Source organism: Semicossyphus pulcher, unplaced genomic scaffold (assembly GCF_022749685.1).
Source record: "Semicossyphus pulcher isolate SPU_LCO1_2020_fin unplaced genomic scaffold, fSemPul1.0.p SCAF_9, whole genome shotgun sequence".
NCBI lineage: Eukaryota > Metazoa > Chordata > Actinopteri > Labriformes > Labridae > Semicossyphus > Semicossyphus pulcher.
Window position 1 is genome coordinate 29,415,206 of NW_027211770.1, and position 18,932 is coordinate 29,434,137.

Consider the following 18,932-nt stretch of genomic DNA (forward strand, 5'->3'; position numbering starts at 1 on the left):
GCACAAATCTATGCACACTGTTTTTTTTTACTGGAAATACTGGAAACTATCTACCTCATGTAAATTAACCCATCTGTTACATAAGTACATTTAAAAAAACAAAAAATCATATTTCAGCATCGTTGGAATCATATTTGCACTATTGTCTTTCGCAGGCTTGTAGATACTAGTCGAATATTAATGTTTTTTGTAGGCTTGTACATATTAGTTTAATTTTTAATCTTTAATGTTTAAGTGTACATCGAGAGAAAATTTACACCGGAGTCAAATTCTTGTATGTGTACCATACCCGGCCAAGCTGATTTTGATTCTTATTCTCACACCGACTCAAGTTCACAAAAACCAACCAAGCTGATAACGGATATGAACTTCAAAATAAAATCATAAAATTAGTACTGATGGAAAACACACCATGACCAAATGGTATCTTTAAAGATTATAATTAATTGTGTCTTAAATAGAGCTTTAGAGGGAACCAAATGTGTCTCTCCAAGCTAATGTAAAGGTTTCAGGTTACATGGTCTGCTTTTTTGTATATACCACAAAATTATGTCGCGCGTCAGTTGCATAGACTGTATAATATGGTCAGTTGTTACTTTTATTTTGGAATTTGTAACCGGAAGTCCTATGTTTCAATCTTCCTTATTGAATAATAACCATGTCGCCGCCATTTTTGATCCCCAAATAATAAACACAAATGATATTTTGTTTCACGAAGAAGTTACGAAAGTGTAACAATTAACCAACGCACAAGAGAAGTCCCCGTAATTCCTACACACTCTTTTGGCACCGTCTTTTTTTGAGGCAAGTATACCACGATGCAATTATTAACGTATACATTATTTTACAGCTAGCGTTAAAAATAGAATTGTAATGAGAGCTAACAGAGTAACAAACATGAACAGCATGTTCGTACTATTAGCATCTTAGCTTGTTGTCAATTCAAATATAGCAGACTGAAGTGTGGTGATATTAATGCTGAATTATATCTTAAAATGTAAGAATTAATGGATAAATATCCGAGCAGGGTTCTCCCCCTTCCTGTTGTCTGAAGGAGTCTGTCTAGCGGATGTGGAAATAGCTCGTTTGCTAGCCCTAACTTCCACCGGAACAAACTGTACTTAACATATTTTTTAATTTTTAAACAATCGTTCATGCGTCTTCTTCGTATTTTATCCTATGAGAGATTTGTATTATTATACCTTGTTTAACTTATAACAACAAGCCGTGTGGAGCAGAAAAAAACTGTCAGTTCTGTGACAGAAAATTATATATCATCATTTTGCAAGGAGTTCAGTTCTGACATAATTCCATTATATAATAACAATAATAATAATAATCGTAACAACAATAATACACTTTATTTATATAGCACTTGTCTTATCAAGCTTACAAAGTGCTTGGAAGAGAGGTAAAATGAAAGCAGATAAAAACAACACAGAAATAAGACAGATACATTAGATTTCAAGACAGTTAAAGACAGAAGATAAATTAAGATTTCATGAAAGCTTTCCTGTGAAAGAAGGTTTTAAGAGAGGATTTAAAAGAAGCTAAAGATGTGGCCTGTCTTAGTGTGATTGGCAGAGAGTTCCACAGTCTGGGGGCTCTGACTGCAAAAGCTCTGTCACCTTTTCTTACCAGACAAGACAACCAACAGAGCTGCATACACTGATCTTAGGGGACCGCCTGGGCACGTAAGGGGTCAAAATATCTATATAAATTAATGGGTACAACAGGTTTGAGGACAAATTTTCTGAAACAACTTCAAAATTCTGTTTGACATGCTGTGCTGACCTGTAAAAACTACATACTACATACGTTTGTACATTTGCTAAATGTATGTGGCTTTAATAAAAATACTTGTTTCCCTTACTTCCTCCCACAATTACTCCGACCCAATTTTGTGCTATATTTTACCACTCAATTACAGCTGTATTATACAACTATGAATAAACTATATAAAACCCATCCCATAAAATTACAAAATTACAGTATAATGATGAAGGTTTATCTTCCAAACACTACCTCCACCTCCACCAGTTGCAACATAAAATGTGGCCTAACATTAATTACTGTGTTATAATAATAATATATTGTAAGTCTTAGATACTTGATACATTTTTTCTACTTATACTATATATTTGTATTAACATTTAGTTGGGACCACGTTTAAGAGTATTTTTATATGGTGGTATTGCTACTTTTACTGAAGTAAAGGAACTGAATGCTACCACCACTGGATGACTGATAGACAGAGAAGCCTAAATTTGTGTTATTAGGTTATAAAGAAGATAAATTGTAAACCAGGGTTAAAGCAAACAAACAAAAATCGATTTAAAACAATATTTGAGCAGGGAAAAGCGGCAAATCCATATTTTTTAGAAACTGGAAAAAGATAGTTGTTGCAATTTCTATTTGATAAATGACTTTATTGTAATCACCATAGTTGTGGATACATTTGATTGATGGCCTAGACTGTGCAGTCAATTATTGATCCTAGCACTACAGTAAACAATCAGACATTGAAAGTTTTAACATTAAACTGTGGGAATACATACGGTAATTTCTAAAAGCACTGGTATAACATAGGACAAACGGTATTAAAATATGAACCATCATGGATACTAAAATTTCCCACCAAAGATTCAGTGCTCAGTCCCAGTGTTTTCTCCCTCTCTGCCTTGTCTGACTGTAAGAGCTTCACAGTGTTTGATTTTCCTGCCAGCAGATGTCACTGTTGTATCTCGGGGAGCAGCTGCTGGATGCGGTGCGAAGCGGACAGGACGATGATGTCAAGGCTCTGATGGCCAATGGGGCTCCCTTCACCACAGACTGGGTGAGGTTGATATGGGTTAATTGTGGAATAATCTTCAGCCTAATCCGTAACAAGATGAGTGTGAAAGCTCATGTGCTGCCAAGAAGCAGAGATTGTCGGCTGTAATTGTTGTGTCAGACTTTGTCAGCAGGGTGACAGTATTACTGAGGCCTCATGCAGAGTTGTAAGACAAGAAATATTGAGCAGACACCGAAGGAAAAAAATACACCCATATACTATCTGTCTGCCTGTTCATGCATATCTTTCGCGCTCTGTTGAAAAGAGTAAAAACATCAGAATTTTCATGTACATGCAGGATAATAAATTTGACAAGCAAGGCGTAACAAGAAAGATCCCTAACATTGCTATAGGTGTTCAGCACTTTACAAATTTGCATGTGACATATTATTAATTTATGAAAACTATAAACATTTCTTCTTTATTTATTTATCTTCCTTTATTGAATGCACATACCATTTTTTTAATAGATCGATCGAGGATATAATTACAAGGGAAGGCAAATTGCCTAAAAGCCCTTCAGGTACTTGTAAAGTGGCACTCTTAAGGCAGCAAATTTAAGGACATAATAAAAACAGCAACGAATGCTTAATAATTTGGAAACATTTTTTATGTATATAGAAGTAATTTGGGCATAATAAAAAAGTTAGTTTAGCACAGCGCTTGTCAACAATGCATCCCTTGTCACCCATGTGTTGCTTCAGAATAATGAATAAGTCATAATAATGTTTTGGCCGAATAGTCAGGGGCTTAAACTAACAAATAATCTGCCAATTAATTCTCCTATTAAATATAAATTAATCATTTAGTCTTAAAAATGTCAGATGGTATATTTTTTAACCCTTTAATAAATCGGGTGGTGATTAAATTTCATGACATGTCCGACCAACACATCTAAACAAACTCAGTTTACAGACACAGCAAACAATGCAGCATCACAGAAGCTGAAAGATGACTTTAAGGAGTGTTCAGGGCTTTGCATTCATTGTATTCTAATTTAATGACTTGCATTATTCTGCAAAATGATAATTATTGTCTCCATATTATAGTTATGAATAAACAAACAATTGTTTTGAATGTTTACAGGCTTAAAAATCCACAGGCACTTCCTCTGACTCCTCTTATCATTTCTATATATAACATTCATTTATAATTTACCGCTCGCAGACACTGTGTACACTCCTAATGCAGTGTTTGAATTTCCATTTCCCTGATGCCACCTGCTGTATCTACTATACCAGCTCAGATAACAGGTTGAAGGGTGTCAAAATGAGTCAGATTTAGAGTGGAGTTCTATTATTAATCTGTGACAGTGTGTCACATTTTAAAAATGTACACAGAGGAGTCAGTGGGTATTAAAGGCTGCATGATTCAGTGGATTTATGCATCATTCATATGATGTAAAGGGAGGAATAGGAGCTATTTTCTGACAACACCCTCATATGTATGGACTCGAAATCAACCATTAATCTCATGAAACAGATTTGTCACTCCTCCCCTCAGTAAAGCTGTGACTGTGCGAATATAACAGATGATAGATTTAGATTTCTTATACCTCTGCGTGTCAACACTGGGGGATTAGCTGTCTTGTGTGCTGCAGTGTGATGCAGGGGGAGCGACATTAAGCCTTTGACAAAGTCCTACATCAGCTGTTATAACAAAGTAATGTGAGAAGTTTCTCTGAGTTGGCAATTTGTGTTTACTGTAAATCTGACATTTCTGCATTAGAGCACACGTAGGCTCCAGTATGTCAAAGTAATGTAACATCATGAAGAGTAGGACTCGCGTGAAAGCAGTTGCATAATGTTCGGCTTAGGAGGAGCTTTGTCAAGTCAGGAGGTATCTGTCAGAAGAAGCTATAAAGCTGCATTATGGGAAGTGAGTTTTACTCTTACAAGGGACTAAATCCTGGAACTGTTATCGACATTTTAACACCCACTGTCCTGAACTGAACTCTCCCCTCATAAAAAAATCACCTCACAAATCTCATTTCCTCCAGCTCCTCCTTCACACATCTTCTTCTCTTCACCTCTCTCTCCTCCAGCTGGGCTCGTCGCCGCTGCATCTCGCAGCCCAGTACGGTCACCACTCCACGGCGGAGGTTCTGCTGCGAGCCGGCGTCAGCATGGACGCCCGAACCAAGGTGGACAAGACCCCGCTTCACATGGCCGCCTCGGAGGGTCACTCCATCGTAGTGGATCTGTTAGTGCGGGTGAGGAGAGAGTTCTGCTGTGTGTGCATCTGCTATCACATTGTGTTGTCACAATATGATCATATTCCATTACTGTTTTACACGTAAATGAATAAGTGAGCTGTAATTATCTGTCATATAGAAACAATAAAGAACCTAAAACATAAGCCATAAACAAAGTAAAGGGAAAATATTAACTTAGATTTCCAACAAATTCACAGACAAAATAAATTACAGAACTTGTGCCGACAATTGTTTTTCACTTGTTCTTTCGTAATAAACACAAAAAAGAATTGGATAGATTAGGATGTTGCACACTATATGGCCAAAGTAGTTTATGGACAACTGAACATTACAGCTCGATTTATTGGATTGCTGAACATTTAATTCCTCCAAATGTTGGTACCTGTCTGCTTAGCAAAGTCCAACACTGATTGGATCGGGCCTGGCTCACAGTCGGTGTTCCAGTCCATCCCAAAGTGTTTGGACGGAGCTCTGTTGACTCCAGCCCAGTTCTTTCTTCTTTATGGAGCTGGCTTTGTGCTCGGGAGAGTGAGCACGTTAAAACAGGAAAGAGCCAAACAAAAATGATCCATTCATCCATTATCTATACCGCATATCCTGTTCAGGGTGGCGGGGGGGGCTGGAGCCTTTCTCGGCTGTCATTGGGCTAGAGGCGGGGTTACACCCTGGACTGATCACCAGTCAGTCACAGGGCTGACACAAAGAGACAGTTCACGCTCACTTTCACACCCCTGGGCAATTTTAAAGTCACCAGTGAACCTAACGAGCATGTCTTTGGACTGTGGAGTACCCGGAGGGAACCCACGCGTGCACGATGAGAACATTTAAACTCCACACAGACATAGGGGCCCAGAAAGGCCTCTATGTCCGAGCCAGGATTTGAATCAGGGCTAACCACTGCACCACGGTGCAGCCCCGAAATCACATAATGGTCTACAATATATTAGGTATGTTGTAGCCTTAAGTGTGCAACATTTGAAGTGATGAATCAAGCCAAAACAATGAAAACAGCCCCAGACATTTGTCCTCATACTTTTGGCCATACAGTATTTCATGGAGATGGTATAACTTACACATTTCCTCATTGAAATGTACAAATTTCTCTACTTTCAGCATTGTTACATTGTGTACTCTCCACCCTACCTGCCATGTCACAGACATCGCCTCTCATCACTTGCCTCTTCTCTATGTTTGGTGTGTTGTTCCTTGTCTCGCCACCGGGGGGCGCCGTGTATCTGTGCAGAGCGGTGCGGACATTAACGCCAGAGACATGCTGAGGATGACGGCGCTGCACTGGGCGGCTCAGCACGGCCACAGGGAGGTGGCCGAGCTCCTGCTGAGGTACGGCGCAGACGTCCACTGCCTCAGCAAGTTCGACAAGACGCCCTTCGACATCGCCATGGATACCAGCAACACCGAGCTGATGATACTGCTACAGGTGGATGAACGGCGGGGAGAGACAAACATTCAGACAGAATTAGAGAGACAGAGTAATTGAGAGACATAAAGACGTATATGAGGAAGGGATAAAGGAAAGAAAAAGAGACAGTGAAGATGATGAGGGGGGAGAAAGGAAGAGGGACTGATGAAGGAAAGGATGGTTGTAAGAACAGACATCTAAAAGAGACAGGAAGGGTGAGGCATGCAGAGAGGAGGACATGAAAGCAGAGACGAGTCGAGTTCTGTTGGCGGTGCAAGGTTATGAAAAAAGATAAGGGAACAAAAGACATTAGAAGGAGACGGAAAATGACCGAGCACATTTCAGCCAAAGCAGGTAGAAATGAAGAGAGATGGACAGATAGATGAAGCCTGCGAAGACAAGGAGACTAATGAAGGAGCTTGTGAGAGACACAGGGAAGAAGATGGACAGAGATTAGGAGGAGAGGGAAGCAGAAAGGAGGGGGAAGAAGAAGAAGAAGGGAAACGGGGTAGGCGAACAGATTAAACATGAGACAGAAAGAGGAGGAGAAAGTAAAGAGAAGTCAAAAATGTGAGACTGCAGGTGCAGACGTGTTTGCACAGTGCTCCTGTGATTTCAGTAATACGGTTGATGTTTTTTAAGTATGACTTGCGAAAGCTCCAGTTAGACTCTCACCGGTGTGGCTGTGCAGGCTCTCTCTGTCAGACAGCCATATTGCAAACACGTCCTCATTTAGAAACCATTTCACACGAGCTTGGATTAGACCTCGTCTTTGACAACATAAAGAATCCAAATTAATAATAAAAATAACACAATTGTGGTGAAGGATTATGCAAAAATAAGCAGACCTAGAATTTCCAAAAACAAGATTATAAAAGGCCAATGTTCTTTGCTACCAAGGCCTTATATAACAGAGGTGTGTGGGCCTTTGGGTGGTGCGTAGGAGGATCTAGTTAGCATTAGATAACTCCTCTCCTTGGACTTCTCGACCAGCCAGGATACAGATAGTAGGGCCTCAAGCCTGGTTGACCTGTGCAGGATGGCTGCATCGGGAAGGGCACTGACTCGTGTTTATGAAACATAAACACCCACCATGGCCATGAGTATGATACGCTCCCCTGAGTTCCACGTTGGAAAGCGCTGAATCACCATAAGTACATCATGATATGTGTTTATTATTATCAGATATAAACGCACTGCTGCCCTCGGATAAAGTAAACCTGTAAAGAAAATGATTCAAAGTGGAATTTTTGTCATAAAGCAACAAAAACATCCATAAAATAACGACATAGTTTGTCTCTCTCATCAAGTCTGAGCAGATAAAAGGTCTCGTAAAGATTGAATGATTGCCGACGCTGCACTGAATTTAATCATTAAGGATAAACAAAGAAGCCAACTACTCCTTTTAAACCTCAGCATACAACTCCAGCAACCATCATATTCTTTATCCACCATTAACCGCGTGTCTGTAAATGGGCCAATTTTAAAAAAGACTGTCACACCGTCAATGATTCTGAAAATGATATCTCACTTTCAGAGGAACAGAAAAGTCTCACCTGCAATTCTCTGGGGCGTTTGGGCCCGAGAAACTGTTAAGCTGCGACACTTTCTAATAGAAATTAACTTTGTGTCTGAAAGGGCCCGTTTCAATTACAGCACACTGATGCTATCTGCTCTGTATGAGTGATGTCCACCAAAGTCAGTAATTCTGGTCAAATGTGTTATCTTTCATGTGTAAGCCTTTTATCTGAGTTTCAGACGGAGGAAAATGGAAAACAATTGGTCGTTTTTTTATACATTAAGGTGTTTCAGTTTTTAATTTCATGCCTGTTACTTTCTAAATTGGATTAAACATGAATCTAAAATGTAATACGAGACATCAGAAATAGTGTTAAACACCACGTTCTGCCTCAAAATAGGCATATGAATGTTTATTTAGGAAAAGAAGTCACTTCACACAAGTAGTGATGACAGGAACAGGATTTCTTTTCACTCAAGATTATGGAGCAACTGTGCATTTTAGAGTGGCTTTAATTAATATTATTATGACCAATGGATCCTACCACTACTTCCATCCATTACCTATACCACTTATCCTGTTAAGAGCCTTTCCCAGCTCTCATTGGGCGAGAGGCAGGGTAACTCCAGTCAATCACAGAGCTGACAGGTAGAGACAGACAACCTTTCATGCTCAGACTCAAACCTACAGGCAACTTCAAAGTCACAAATTAATCTAAGACTGTGGGAAACCACACATGCACGGGGGAGAACTAGCAAACTCTGCACAGACACTCCCCTACGTCTGAACCGGGGTTTGAACGAAGAACCTTCTAGCTGTGAGGTGACAGCGCAAACCACTGCACCACCTACACCACCACTACTTGTGGTAATGTGAAATGGGTTGCTCATTGTGATGAACCTATAGCAAATAATCACTCAATAGTTCCGCTCAACTTTATGGCGCATTTAGGTATCTTTCAGCTCCGTCCATCCATCCATTTTCCTTCCGCTTACTTGGGGTCGGGTCGCGGTGTCAGCAGGCTAAGCAAGGTGACCCAGGCGTCCCTCTCCTCAGCAACGTTTTCCAGCTCCTCCTGGCCAGATGGGATATATAATCCCTCCAGCGAACTCTGGGCCGGCTACAGGGTTTCCTCTCAGTTGGACATGCCCAGAAAACCTCCACAGGGAGGCGCCCAGGAGGCATCCTCATCAGATGCCTGAACCACGTGAACTGGCTCCTTTCGATGCGAAGGAGTAGCGGCTCTACTCCAAGCTCTACAACGCCTGCATTACTGCTGATGCTGCACCGATCTTTCAGCTCATAGTTTTGTTTTACAGCCTGCGTCTTTACTTTTTCTGGTTCACTCTCTCTGTCTTGTTTTCAGCGAGAGCAGGAAGCTGTATTGAGCAAAAGACCCACTTTATCTCTCTAGTCCAACGTTACACTACCTGCCAGGCACCAAACAACAGAAGGCCAAAGTTAGCGACTAGCTGGAGCGTTTCGCGGCCAATGACTCAGATATTTCTTCACAGAATAGGTGTAGAGCAAAGCAAAGCTAACAGAGAGTAAATGTTACGACTTTAATTTATCTGGTAGAAGCAAACACGTCTCAGAATGACTGCTAATGTTGCTACATAACTGCTGGAGTTTATGTAAGCAACTGTTAGTTTACAAGTTTCAATTAAAATGTTCACACTCTAATCTGCAAAAAATAATTCATGATAACCACAGCTTCATGTTTGTTCACAGGACGGGATGCAGAACCAGGTTAACATCAACCCAGAGTCCCACTACATCCTCCCTACTGGTGAGCTGGTCAACCTCTCAGAGCTGGTCGCCACCGCCAGGACCGCTGCAGGTGGGGAGAACACATGCATCCAGCAGATGTGTTTACATGCTGTTATGTAATGTGCAAAAAAGTACGTGATAGACGTGTTAAATAAGAAGCAGATGGAAGGGACGGAAATTCAAATTGGTGCAGGTGGGGATAAAGAAATCTCAGGGGACGTGTTATCCCTGGAGACACAAAATCATATCTGACAACAAACAAACACCTGGATGAGAAGCCACTATCTAGGAGAGAAAAAGATATGTTTGACAGCTTCAGAACTTTAAACATTGTGCCTGATATAGAGAAAATGGACTGATGACCAATGAATGGAACTGGAAAAGGGAGAAAGCACAGCGAACAAACCAAAAGGTTTATCGCCCATTCTCTCCTTATACATCCTTCCATGTTTCTCTTATTCCTGTCCAACCAATTAAGATATTTTTTTAATGTTTATATACGACATACACACGACAAACACTTCCTCCCAGTTTGGCGTCTATTTAAGCTGCAGGATTTCGCGTCTCTCCCTCTGCTCTGTCATTGCTACTGCTGCCCTGCACCAGTACTGCGCTCATACTTTCAGCCCCACCAACACCCGAGCATCCACCTGCAGGCTCCGGCTTTACGATATTATCTCAAATTTCTGCATGTAAAATAAATCTGCGAGGAGTGATGAGGTCAGAGCCGAGACGCCAAAACACAAGCTATAACACAGGAGTTATCTGACTGAGCTCCCCCTAACAAGAAAATGTCAGGTGTTGATCTCCTAAAAGCCACCAGACCTCATTGAAAAAAACATACATTTTCACATGCAGATCATAGTAAAACACTCTTTATTAAAACTGGACGGAAACAAAGGTAAACCCACCAAATCGGTCTATAACCGAACCTTGAGCCTTGTAAATGTTTGCAATATGCAGAACTGGGGAGATGCAGTTGCTTGTAAGAAGCTCTTTCTCAGATCTGCAGAGAAAAGTCAATTCATCTAACGTATTTATTAGTTTACTAGCTATTCCTGTTAACGCTAGTGACCTGCATCCTATGCTAATTAAATGAAATGAAACTTGTCAAACCTGGCCCTCTTCATTGCCACCAGACTCCATTGACAAAAACAATAATTTTACCTCGCAGAACACGGGAGTTGCTGGTCCACCGCTGCCTCCATCTGTTAGTTTGTTTGTGTTATTGTTTGGTGTTTTAAAGGGTTAGTTCGGTTCCAAACTAACGTGTGTTACGACGCGTAACAAGGCAGCGGTAGACTAGCAAGTCCCAGGTTCTGCGAGATAAAATTACTGTTTTTGTTAATGGAGTCTGGTGGCTTTGAACAGAGCGATCTAACAGCTGTTTCTGGTTAAACAAAAAACTCTGGCGCCGCTGTTTTGTCGCGATGCATGACACTGTAATCTGATTGGCCTGTTTTTGATGCGATGCATTCTATTGGTGTCTGGTCCAAGTCAGTTTATCTTTCTAACTCGCAAAATCCATAGATAAATATCTTACTCAGTAATGGATGAATGTACAAATGTAGCAAATCACTTTACTTAATTTAAAACAAACTTAAGTAAAAGTAAAATTACTGACTTGAAAAAGCTACTCGATTACTTCCACCTCTGATAAAGGTCGATGGTTTTAATATTAATCCAGTTGAATGCTTCATTCCATCATCTTGCTTTTGCAGTGCTTTGTGGAAGGTCATTGACGCACTCTTTGTCTGATATAAATCCAGGGAGGGCCAGTAGTGTCAAGGGGACTTACAGGCCGTTACGTGCACAAGCAGCCATTACGGCTACCAAAAGGAGAGCTTTGGAAGAAAACACATACCGAAGGAGGCTTCTATCTCGTATATAGCAACCTTAACATGTGTAAAATGTAATCCTTTTTTCCGTCTCTGTGATTCTGTAACATTCTGGCCCTCAGCAGCATCATGTCTGAGTCGTCCTCGCCTGTTATCTAACATAACAAGCCAACTGTTGTCTTCAGGCAAGTCTGAGGACGCCATGGCTGCCGAGTCGATGGAAACAACCTTCCAGCATGTGGTGGGCGACGGTGGACAGAGGGTCATTACCATAGTGACGGACCAACATGGCAGCCTGCAGCCAGCGGCCCTGGGCCAGCAGTTCATCGTCACCCTGCAGGGGCAGCAGAGTGAGTAGGCAACACACGTGCTCAGTACAATCCAACACTGATCACGACCTGACAGAGAGAAGGGAATCACTGCCACTGACGTTGTGATTGCAGATAGCTTCAGAAAAAGGAGCCATGTACTAACAAAAGGAACCATGCACACAATAGTAATCAGCAAGATGTTAATATTCTGCAGAAGTTGCACACAGAAACACAAAACAGAGGCTCTGTAAAGGCGTATTACCTGCTGGGGCTTTTCCAGACAACCACAAGATGACATTGCAGTTTGTGTTTACTTGTTTCTTGAATTCAAACATGACTTGTGTAAAACCTCAGAACACTTCCTGAACTCATAACACTGTAAATGGCAAAAGGCTGCAGATTTAATGGGTTTATATGTGATGGGAGAAAATACCAAACATCAGCGACTTGAGACTGTTTGACATTTTGGAGGTCTAGTGAGGATTGTCCATTCTGTAATAAGTCCAAATATCACAGAGACCTTTTTACTTCCCAGGTCTCTCAGAAACTAAATAATGTACGTATGATTTTGAACGTGCACGAACAAAACAACTGAAGATACAGAGAGTCTGCAGTTAATAGAGGAAATGTTTCCATGCACCCAGACCCTAAAAATACATCATGTAAGACATGATTTTTTCTGGGGTATATAGGAAGTCATCTAAGAAGCATCTGCTGTGTTTTTTCCCAGTTGGGACCAGGGGGCTTGTCTGTGTCGAGTTTGCATGTTCTCCCCCTGGGTTCCCTCTGTCCTCTCTCCCACAGTCCACAGACATGCTCATCAGGTTAAGTAGTGACTCTAAAGTTGTCTGTCTCTATGTGTCAGCCCTGTGATTGACTGGCGATCAGTCCAGGGTGTACCCAGCCTCTCGCCCATTGACAGTTCGGATAGGCTCCAGACTTTATACCCTTGTTAAAGTGGTAATCTTGAAGATCTCAGTTTCGTTCTCTTTGGCAGCACCTATGGCGATAAACTGTTATTACAGGAGCACACTTCCCAGATATCCAGACAGTGTCGCATTTGTGACGTCCACGGTTGGCTTTTGATTTCCTTCGCTGACGGTCGCTTTCCTTTTTAGATTGTTTGCCTTCATCTGAGCGTCGAGTTTGTTTCTTTTTCAGCCATAGTAGATTACTGTTTACTCGCAACACTTGCAGAGAGCGGAAAAGCAGCCGCTTAGCTCCGCCTACCCTCTCTGGCAGACCAACCACTGCTGGCTGATGGAAAATGCGTCACTAACTGGGCATCGCTTTGGATTTTGTCCGCGAAAGTTGCCACAGACACCCAGTCTGTAAAACTGCAGGCTTTCATCAGTGGGCCATAGGCTCAGTCACCATTGTGTTACCTCATTCAGCGATAGATAGAGACTTTACAGACATTTATTTAAATGAAAATCTTCCAGATTATTACTTTAAAAAAGTATGTGATAAATTAAAGACATTATATTTAGGAGACGGGGTCCCCAGGGAATCAGTTAATTAATGTTGGCTAAGGGTACGGATGTGTGCAGCGATTAAAAAACAGTGAAACAGACATTCCTACTTATTTTGATTTATTAAGACTGTGGTCTATAATAATAATATGAATGAATGAAAACTATATTAATATAGCAAAACAAATACTATTAAGTACATACTCTCAAAGTACTGTAATCAAATTCAAAGCCAATGTAAAAATGCGTCTTTAGCTACTTTTTAAAAGCATCAGTAGAAAATGCAAAGCTTATTTACTCAGGAAGTGTCGCAGCTACAACTTCAAAGGCACGATCACCTTCTGTTTTCAGTCGGACACGAGGGACGACAGGTAGTCCCTGCTCAGAAGAGCTGAGGGATCTACTGGTGATGTAGGGATGGAGCAGGTCAGAGATGTACACAGGTGCCTGGTCATGCAGGGCTTGATAAATGAAAACCTTAGAATGAATTCAGAATTTAACTGGAAGCCTATGTAAGGAAAATAAGATGGGTGTAATGGGAGTTGACCTGCTGGACCTAGTCTACACTCTTGCAGCAACATTCTGGACCATCTGTAGACGGGCGAGGGAGGCCATACGGAGGCAGGTGAAAAGGGGAGCTGCAGTAGTCGAGCTGGGAGAAACAAAAGCATGAATAAGCATCTCTAACACTTTTTAGTTTGGCAATGTTTCTTAAGTAAAAGAAACATGAACGGGTTAATGCCTTGATCAAGGAGCATCGCCTGATCAGATATGACACCAAGATTTTTGAGATTTGATTCCACGGAAGAAGAAAGGGATCCAATGCACTTGGCAACCTCGGAAACAATGCTATCAGAGGCAGTGACAAGCACCTCCGTAACCAAGTAGACACACTGCTCTTATATCATACCACTCACTACAAACGCAGGGGGAAAAGATGGTATAGCTGAGAGGCAAAAAGAGGAGAGGAAAAACACCACTGCTTTAAAGAATGTGGCCTCACATCACTGGCTTATATTACGTCAGCATCTGTGAGGTCCCTTCAGGGAGATATCTTAGATTAGCATCAGAATGGAGCAAATAGTAACACAACAGTGTGTGCCTTCTAAAATCTGATAACATCTTTTATATATACTGTAGAAGGGGGGGATGCAACCACGGAGGTAATGCAGTACACCTTCTGGAAACAGCAGGAGCTGTATCAGTGAATTATCTGGAGCTCTGACTTAGTTTGAAGTTTGCTAAAGAGACAGAGCTCTGTGTCTAATGGACTTGGTTTAAATCCATACTTATAGTCAGCCTGTCAAATAAATCACACAAAAATGTAGTGATTTTCGCACATCGCAAATGTCCAGTGTAACACTGTGCCTGCAGTAATACCACACCTGAAACACAGAGTCCAGATTGTAGGATTGTGCTGGTGTAAGTGAAGCAGACATAGATCTACTCCTAGTGTTGTGACAGCATTGTGCAAACATACACACGCCCACTCACACACCTTCAGAGACCACAACACAAGCAAAACAAGAAAGCACAAAGCTCATCACAGCTCTGATTTTGCTCAAGACCCTTCTCTGTTTTGCGGTTGCAGTGGTGGCTTTACCAGCCAGCACAGTGACACAGGAAGTGATGTTAGAGGAGACTCAGCAGCCTTCGCCCTCACGCAAGAGGAAGACAGACCCTGCAGCCAATCACATCAGCCTAAAAGACAAGGTAAGCCGGGAAGAACATGTCAACTTTAAACCTTTATCTCATGACTTTTTTAACAGGATTACTTTGTGACAGCTGCAAAAGATTACTGTCTGTAAGTTGCTGCAGTAGCTTCTGGATGTATATTTTGTTGCAGCACATATTTTAGTACATTACACCTGAAGTGAATTCCCTGTAAGTGCAACCTGATAAGGAAAGTTCCCATATATCCACTGGGCTCTTAGTCGAACATAAACAACCTAAAGAAAGTAACAAAAATGGCCGCTTTACATCAGCAAAACTTTGTCATTCAAAGTAATGAAATGCAAATTTATTGGATGCAGTGCTACATTGTTCAACGCCCACACACAGCCAACTCTGCAATCATACAATATCTTCAGTTGTCGGATGCTGTAGGTGTTTGTAAGTCATAAAAGTGGGAATATTTCCAACGCATATAAATGTGGTTTAATAGCTGGAAGCTTGCATTCTGACACGTTGTTAGTTTGACTCATGGGAATCAACATTAAAACACTTTTACTGATAATTCTGTCTAGTTTGTCATCAGCTTGAAATAAGCAAAGTTCAGAGTCTCCAACTTTTCACTCTCTCACAGCAGCTACATAATTTAGACGTACAAATCATGAAGACATTTGTTACACAACAAAACGCAGAGCAAACAGTCCTTTTAATAGGGATCAATAAAGGATTATCTTAATATTATCCACTTGAACAAAGCTAAAGCAAACTGCTGGTGTTTAATTCCATTTCACTCGAGGCAAACTGAATAGTGATTAGACACTTAGAAAAGAAGTATCTTCATTTGGTGCTTTAAAAACTAATCTGTTTTATTTCCAGAAGGTCAAAGAAAGTCGCGAGCAGCTGGAGCGGCAGCTGCAGGAAGCCAACCTTAAAGCCCGCGAGTACCAGCAGCAGCTTCTGCAGAAGGAGCAGGAGGCCGAGCAGTACCGCCTCAAACTTGAGCAGGCCATCGCCACGAGTAACGCCAGCATCAGCAACGTCAGCAATGGCATCCCTGCTGCGAACATTAGCTTAAGTGGAGGCGTTTCTGTGAAGCAGGACGAGGAGGAGGTGGAGGAGCGGCTGGAGACGGCAGAGGAAGCTGCGACGAGAGAGTCGGAAGAAGGGGAGGGGAAAAAGACTGAGGAAGAGGAGGAGGATGTGGAGGTCGATGGTGCAGAGGACACAGACAAGTGTTCTCCCTCTTTGCGAGGCCACGGCAGAGGGAGACGGAGAGGCAGAGGGCGACGCAGACACTAGCAGCAGACTTTTGTACATGTGCAACTTTTCATACTGCAAAACTTAAAGTGGACTTTAGTTTGAAGAAGAAATTGGTTGGTTGCACACAAGCAGAGGAAATGGTGGACATCATGGATCCACTGAATCTCTGAGCTCTAGGATTATCTGGATTTTCACGGCCAGAGTCCCAGCCGAGTTATTACTGTAACACTCAAACATTTTCCCACAATTCACTATTTTTGGAGCCATTTACAAACGTTTTAAGAGCACAAGAGGAGACGTGATTACCCAAAGAAACTGCAAAATAAGCCTGCCAGATTTTTGCAGTATACTTCGGTCACAAGCAAGGTTAGAAACATGTCCGCTACAATACTATACTGAAGGTTAAATATGCAGTAATTATAGGAATGTGAGCCACATAGTTGCTTAGGCATCTGGGGTAGATGCACACCCTGACAGTTACATTAATGACCCTCACTCTTATTTAAAGGTTATACTTACAGCTGCAAGAAATTGTTTTGTGAACACGTCCGTGCAGAATGTCGCCACAAGCTGTTGGAGCGTTTTATGTCATTGTAAACAGAAGATTAGGCAATTATATATATGCAGGAATGAAATTGGGGACATCATCTTGCTGTATTAGAGCTAGAAAAAAAAGAGACAAATTGGTCATGAAGAGGCAACAAGTGTGGAGGAAACTGATGCAGCTGGGTTGTTGTAATTGGGCTTATAGATATAACAACTTGTTAGTCTGCGTACGTCTTTGACTCGACAAAGGTTAAGTTGCTGCAGCAGACGGGGCGGACAAATCAGTGATTACTGGTTGGTTAAGGGGGGAAAAACACACAAATATTCTTCAAAAGATAATTGTAATTTTGAAAAATATTGAATTGTGATGCTTTAATAGGTCAAATGTTGATGCAAATGTAAGTTTTCCGCTCAGTCGAGGAGCATGACACCAAAACGGTAACAACCTTCAGCCGCCTTTGCTATGGTGACGGTTGTTGTAACTGAAAACCGTAGCACTCTTCTTCCTCTTGAGCTTCTCTTTGTTCACTTTTCTGTGTTGTATTTTTCGAGTATTTCTGTGTTTACATCGTTCAGTCAGACCGGATTTGTGGCGAGGTTAACGGTCAGACTCGGATGCGTCACTCGCTGAATGTTTCTCAGCACAGTGCGGGCAAAGATAATCATGAAGCAATTACAGTAAGAGCACTTCATGCTCTCTCTTATCCAGGGTGACCTACAGAGAGCAGATACAGGCTCAGTGTCAGGCTCAAGGACAATTCAACACGATGCACGGCAGCTGACGGGCACCTTATCTTTTCAGGGAATCAAAGTTGTTATGTTTATAGAGGAGCCTCTTGAACTGCTCAGCCGGCAGCCATAGTTATTTTACTCTGTAATATTATTGGTTTAATGTGAATTACAACAAGATCTGACTTATTTGTCTACAAATTACATTACAGTTTTCATGCATTAGTGCCATTCTCAACCAGGACAAGTTAAAGAGCAGGTTAGAGATTTTGAGCCAATAACGTTCGGTTAAGTTGCCAATAGAAAGTTTAACCCAGTCAGTAAGCTAAGTCATAAATAACTAATTAAATTGTTTGTTTCCACTTATTTTGCCGCCTGCCGTCTCTTTATTTACGCCATCTCTTACATGTGTTTACATATTTGCCCTTAAAGCAGCAGTAAGTAGGATATAGTGGCATCTAGTGGTGAGGATGCAGATTGCAACCAAATTATAAGCGTGTAGGAGAGACTACGGTGGACACGAAACTTGCAAGAAAATGCAAAAGCCCTTTCTCCGTTCTGGGCTACTGTAGAAGCATGGTGGTGTAAGGTAATGAAAACATCCATCCATACATCTTTTATCTATACCGCTTATCCTGTTGGGTGTGCTGGAGCCTATCCCAGCTGTCATTGGGCGAGAGGTGGAGTTACACCTGGACTGATCACCAGTCAATCACAGGGCTGACACACAGAGACAGACAAACTTTCACGCTTATATTCACACCTACGGGCAATTTAGAGTCACCAATGAAGCTAACGAGCATGTCTTTGGACTGTGGGAGGAAGCCGGAGTACCTGGAGAGAGCCCACGCATGCACGGGGAGAACATGCAGACTCCACACAGAAAGGCCCACTACTTCTAAACCAGCATTCGAACTAAGATAAGATAGAACTTTATAAATCCTGAAGGAAATGATAGAGCCAGAAATACAGTACAAAACTAGAGAAATACAAAAAACATCTCAAATATAAGCGAAAATAAAACATGTTTGTGTTAATGCAAAAGAGACGGTGCCTAAAAGAAAATCAATATTACAATAGTTATCTACAATACAATAAATACAAGACACAAGATGACGAGGAGCGACTCTAGCAGGCTGCCGACCCGGACAGATCCGGAAGGAACCGGAAGGAACCTTCTAGTTGTGAGGCAACAGCACAAACCACTGCACCACCATGCAGCCCATAATAGAAACATAACAGTTCTTATACTAATAAATACTATACTTTACATATGAGTAAATACGAAAAAAAAAAAAAAACATACTTTGAAGGCACCAGCTTAGCTCAGTTGGTAGAGCAGAGGCCC

At 41.5% G+C, this 18,932-nt stretch overlaps 1 protein-coding gene across 1 annotated transcript; it reads left to right on the forward strand.

Moving 5' to 3' along the window:
- Positions 1–2,728: 2,728 nt before the first annotated feature.
- On the forward strand, positions 2,729–18,349 carry LOC138583912 (GA-binding protein subunit beta-2-like). The gene is made up of 7 exons (XM_069655975.1): positions 2,729–2,836; positions 4,878–5,045; positions 6,292–6,486; positions 9,719–9,827; positions 11,781–11,945; positions 14,970–15,091; positions 15,926–18,349. The coding sequence occupies exons 1-7, from the start codon at positions 2,729–2,731 to the stop codon at positions 16,346–16,348; spliced, it is 1,290 nt and encodes a 429-aa protein (XP_069512076.1). The 3' UTR covers positions 16,349–18,349.
- The last annotated feature ends 583 nt before the right edge of the window (positions 18,350–18,932 follow it).

Bases quoted from the DNA above. Each gene is read 5' to 3' on its own strand.
- LOC138583912 (XM_069655975.1), top strand. From the start codon at position 2,729: ATGTCACTGTTGTATCTCGGGGAGCAGCTGCTGGATGCGGTGCGAAGC. The intron at 5,046-6,291 runs GTGAGGAGAGAG...GTATCTGTGCAG, and splicing joins TAGTGGATCTGTTAGTGCGG to AGCGGTGCGGACATTAACGC. The intron at 6,487-9,718 runs GTGGATGAACGG...GTTTGTTCACAG, and splicing joins AGCTGATGATACTGCTACAG to GACGGGATGCAGAACCAGGT.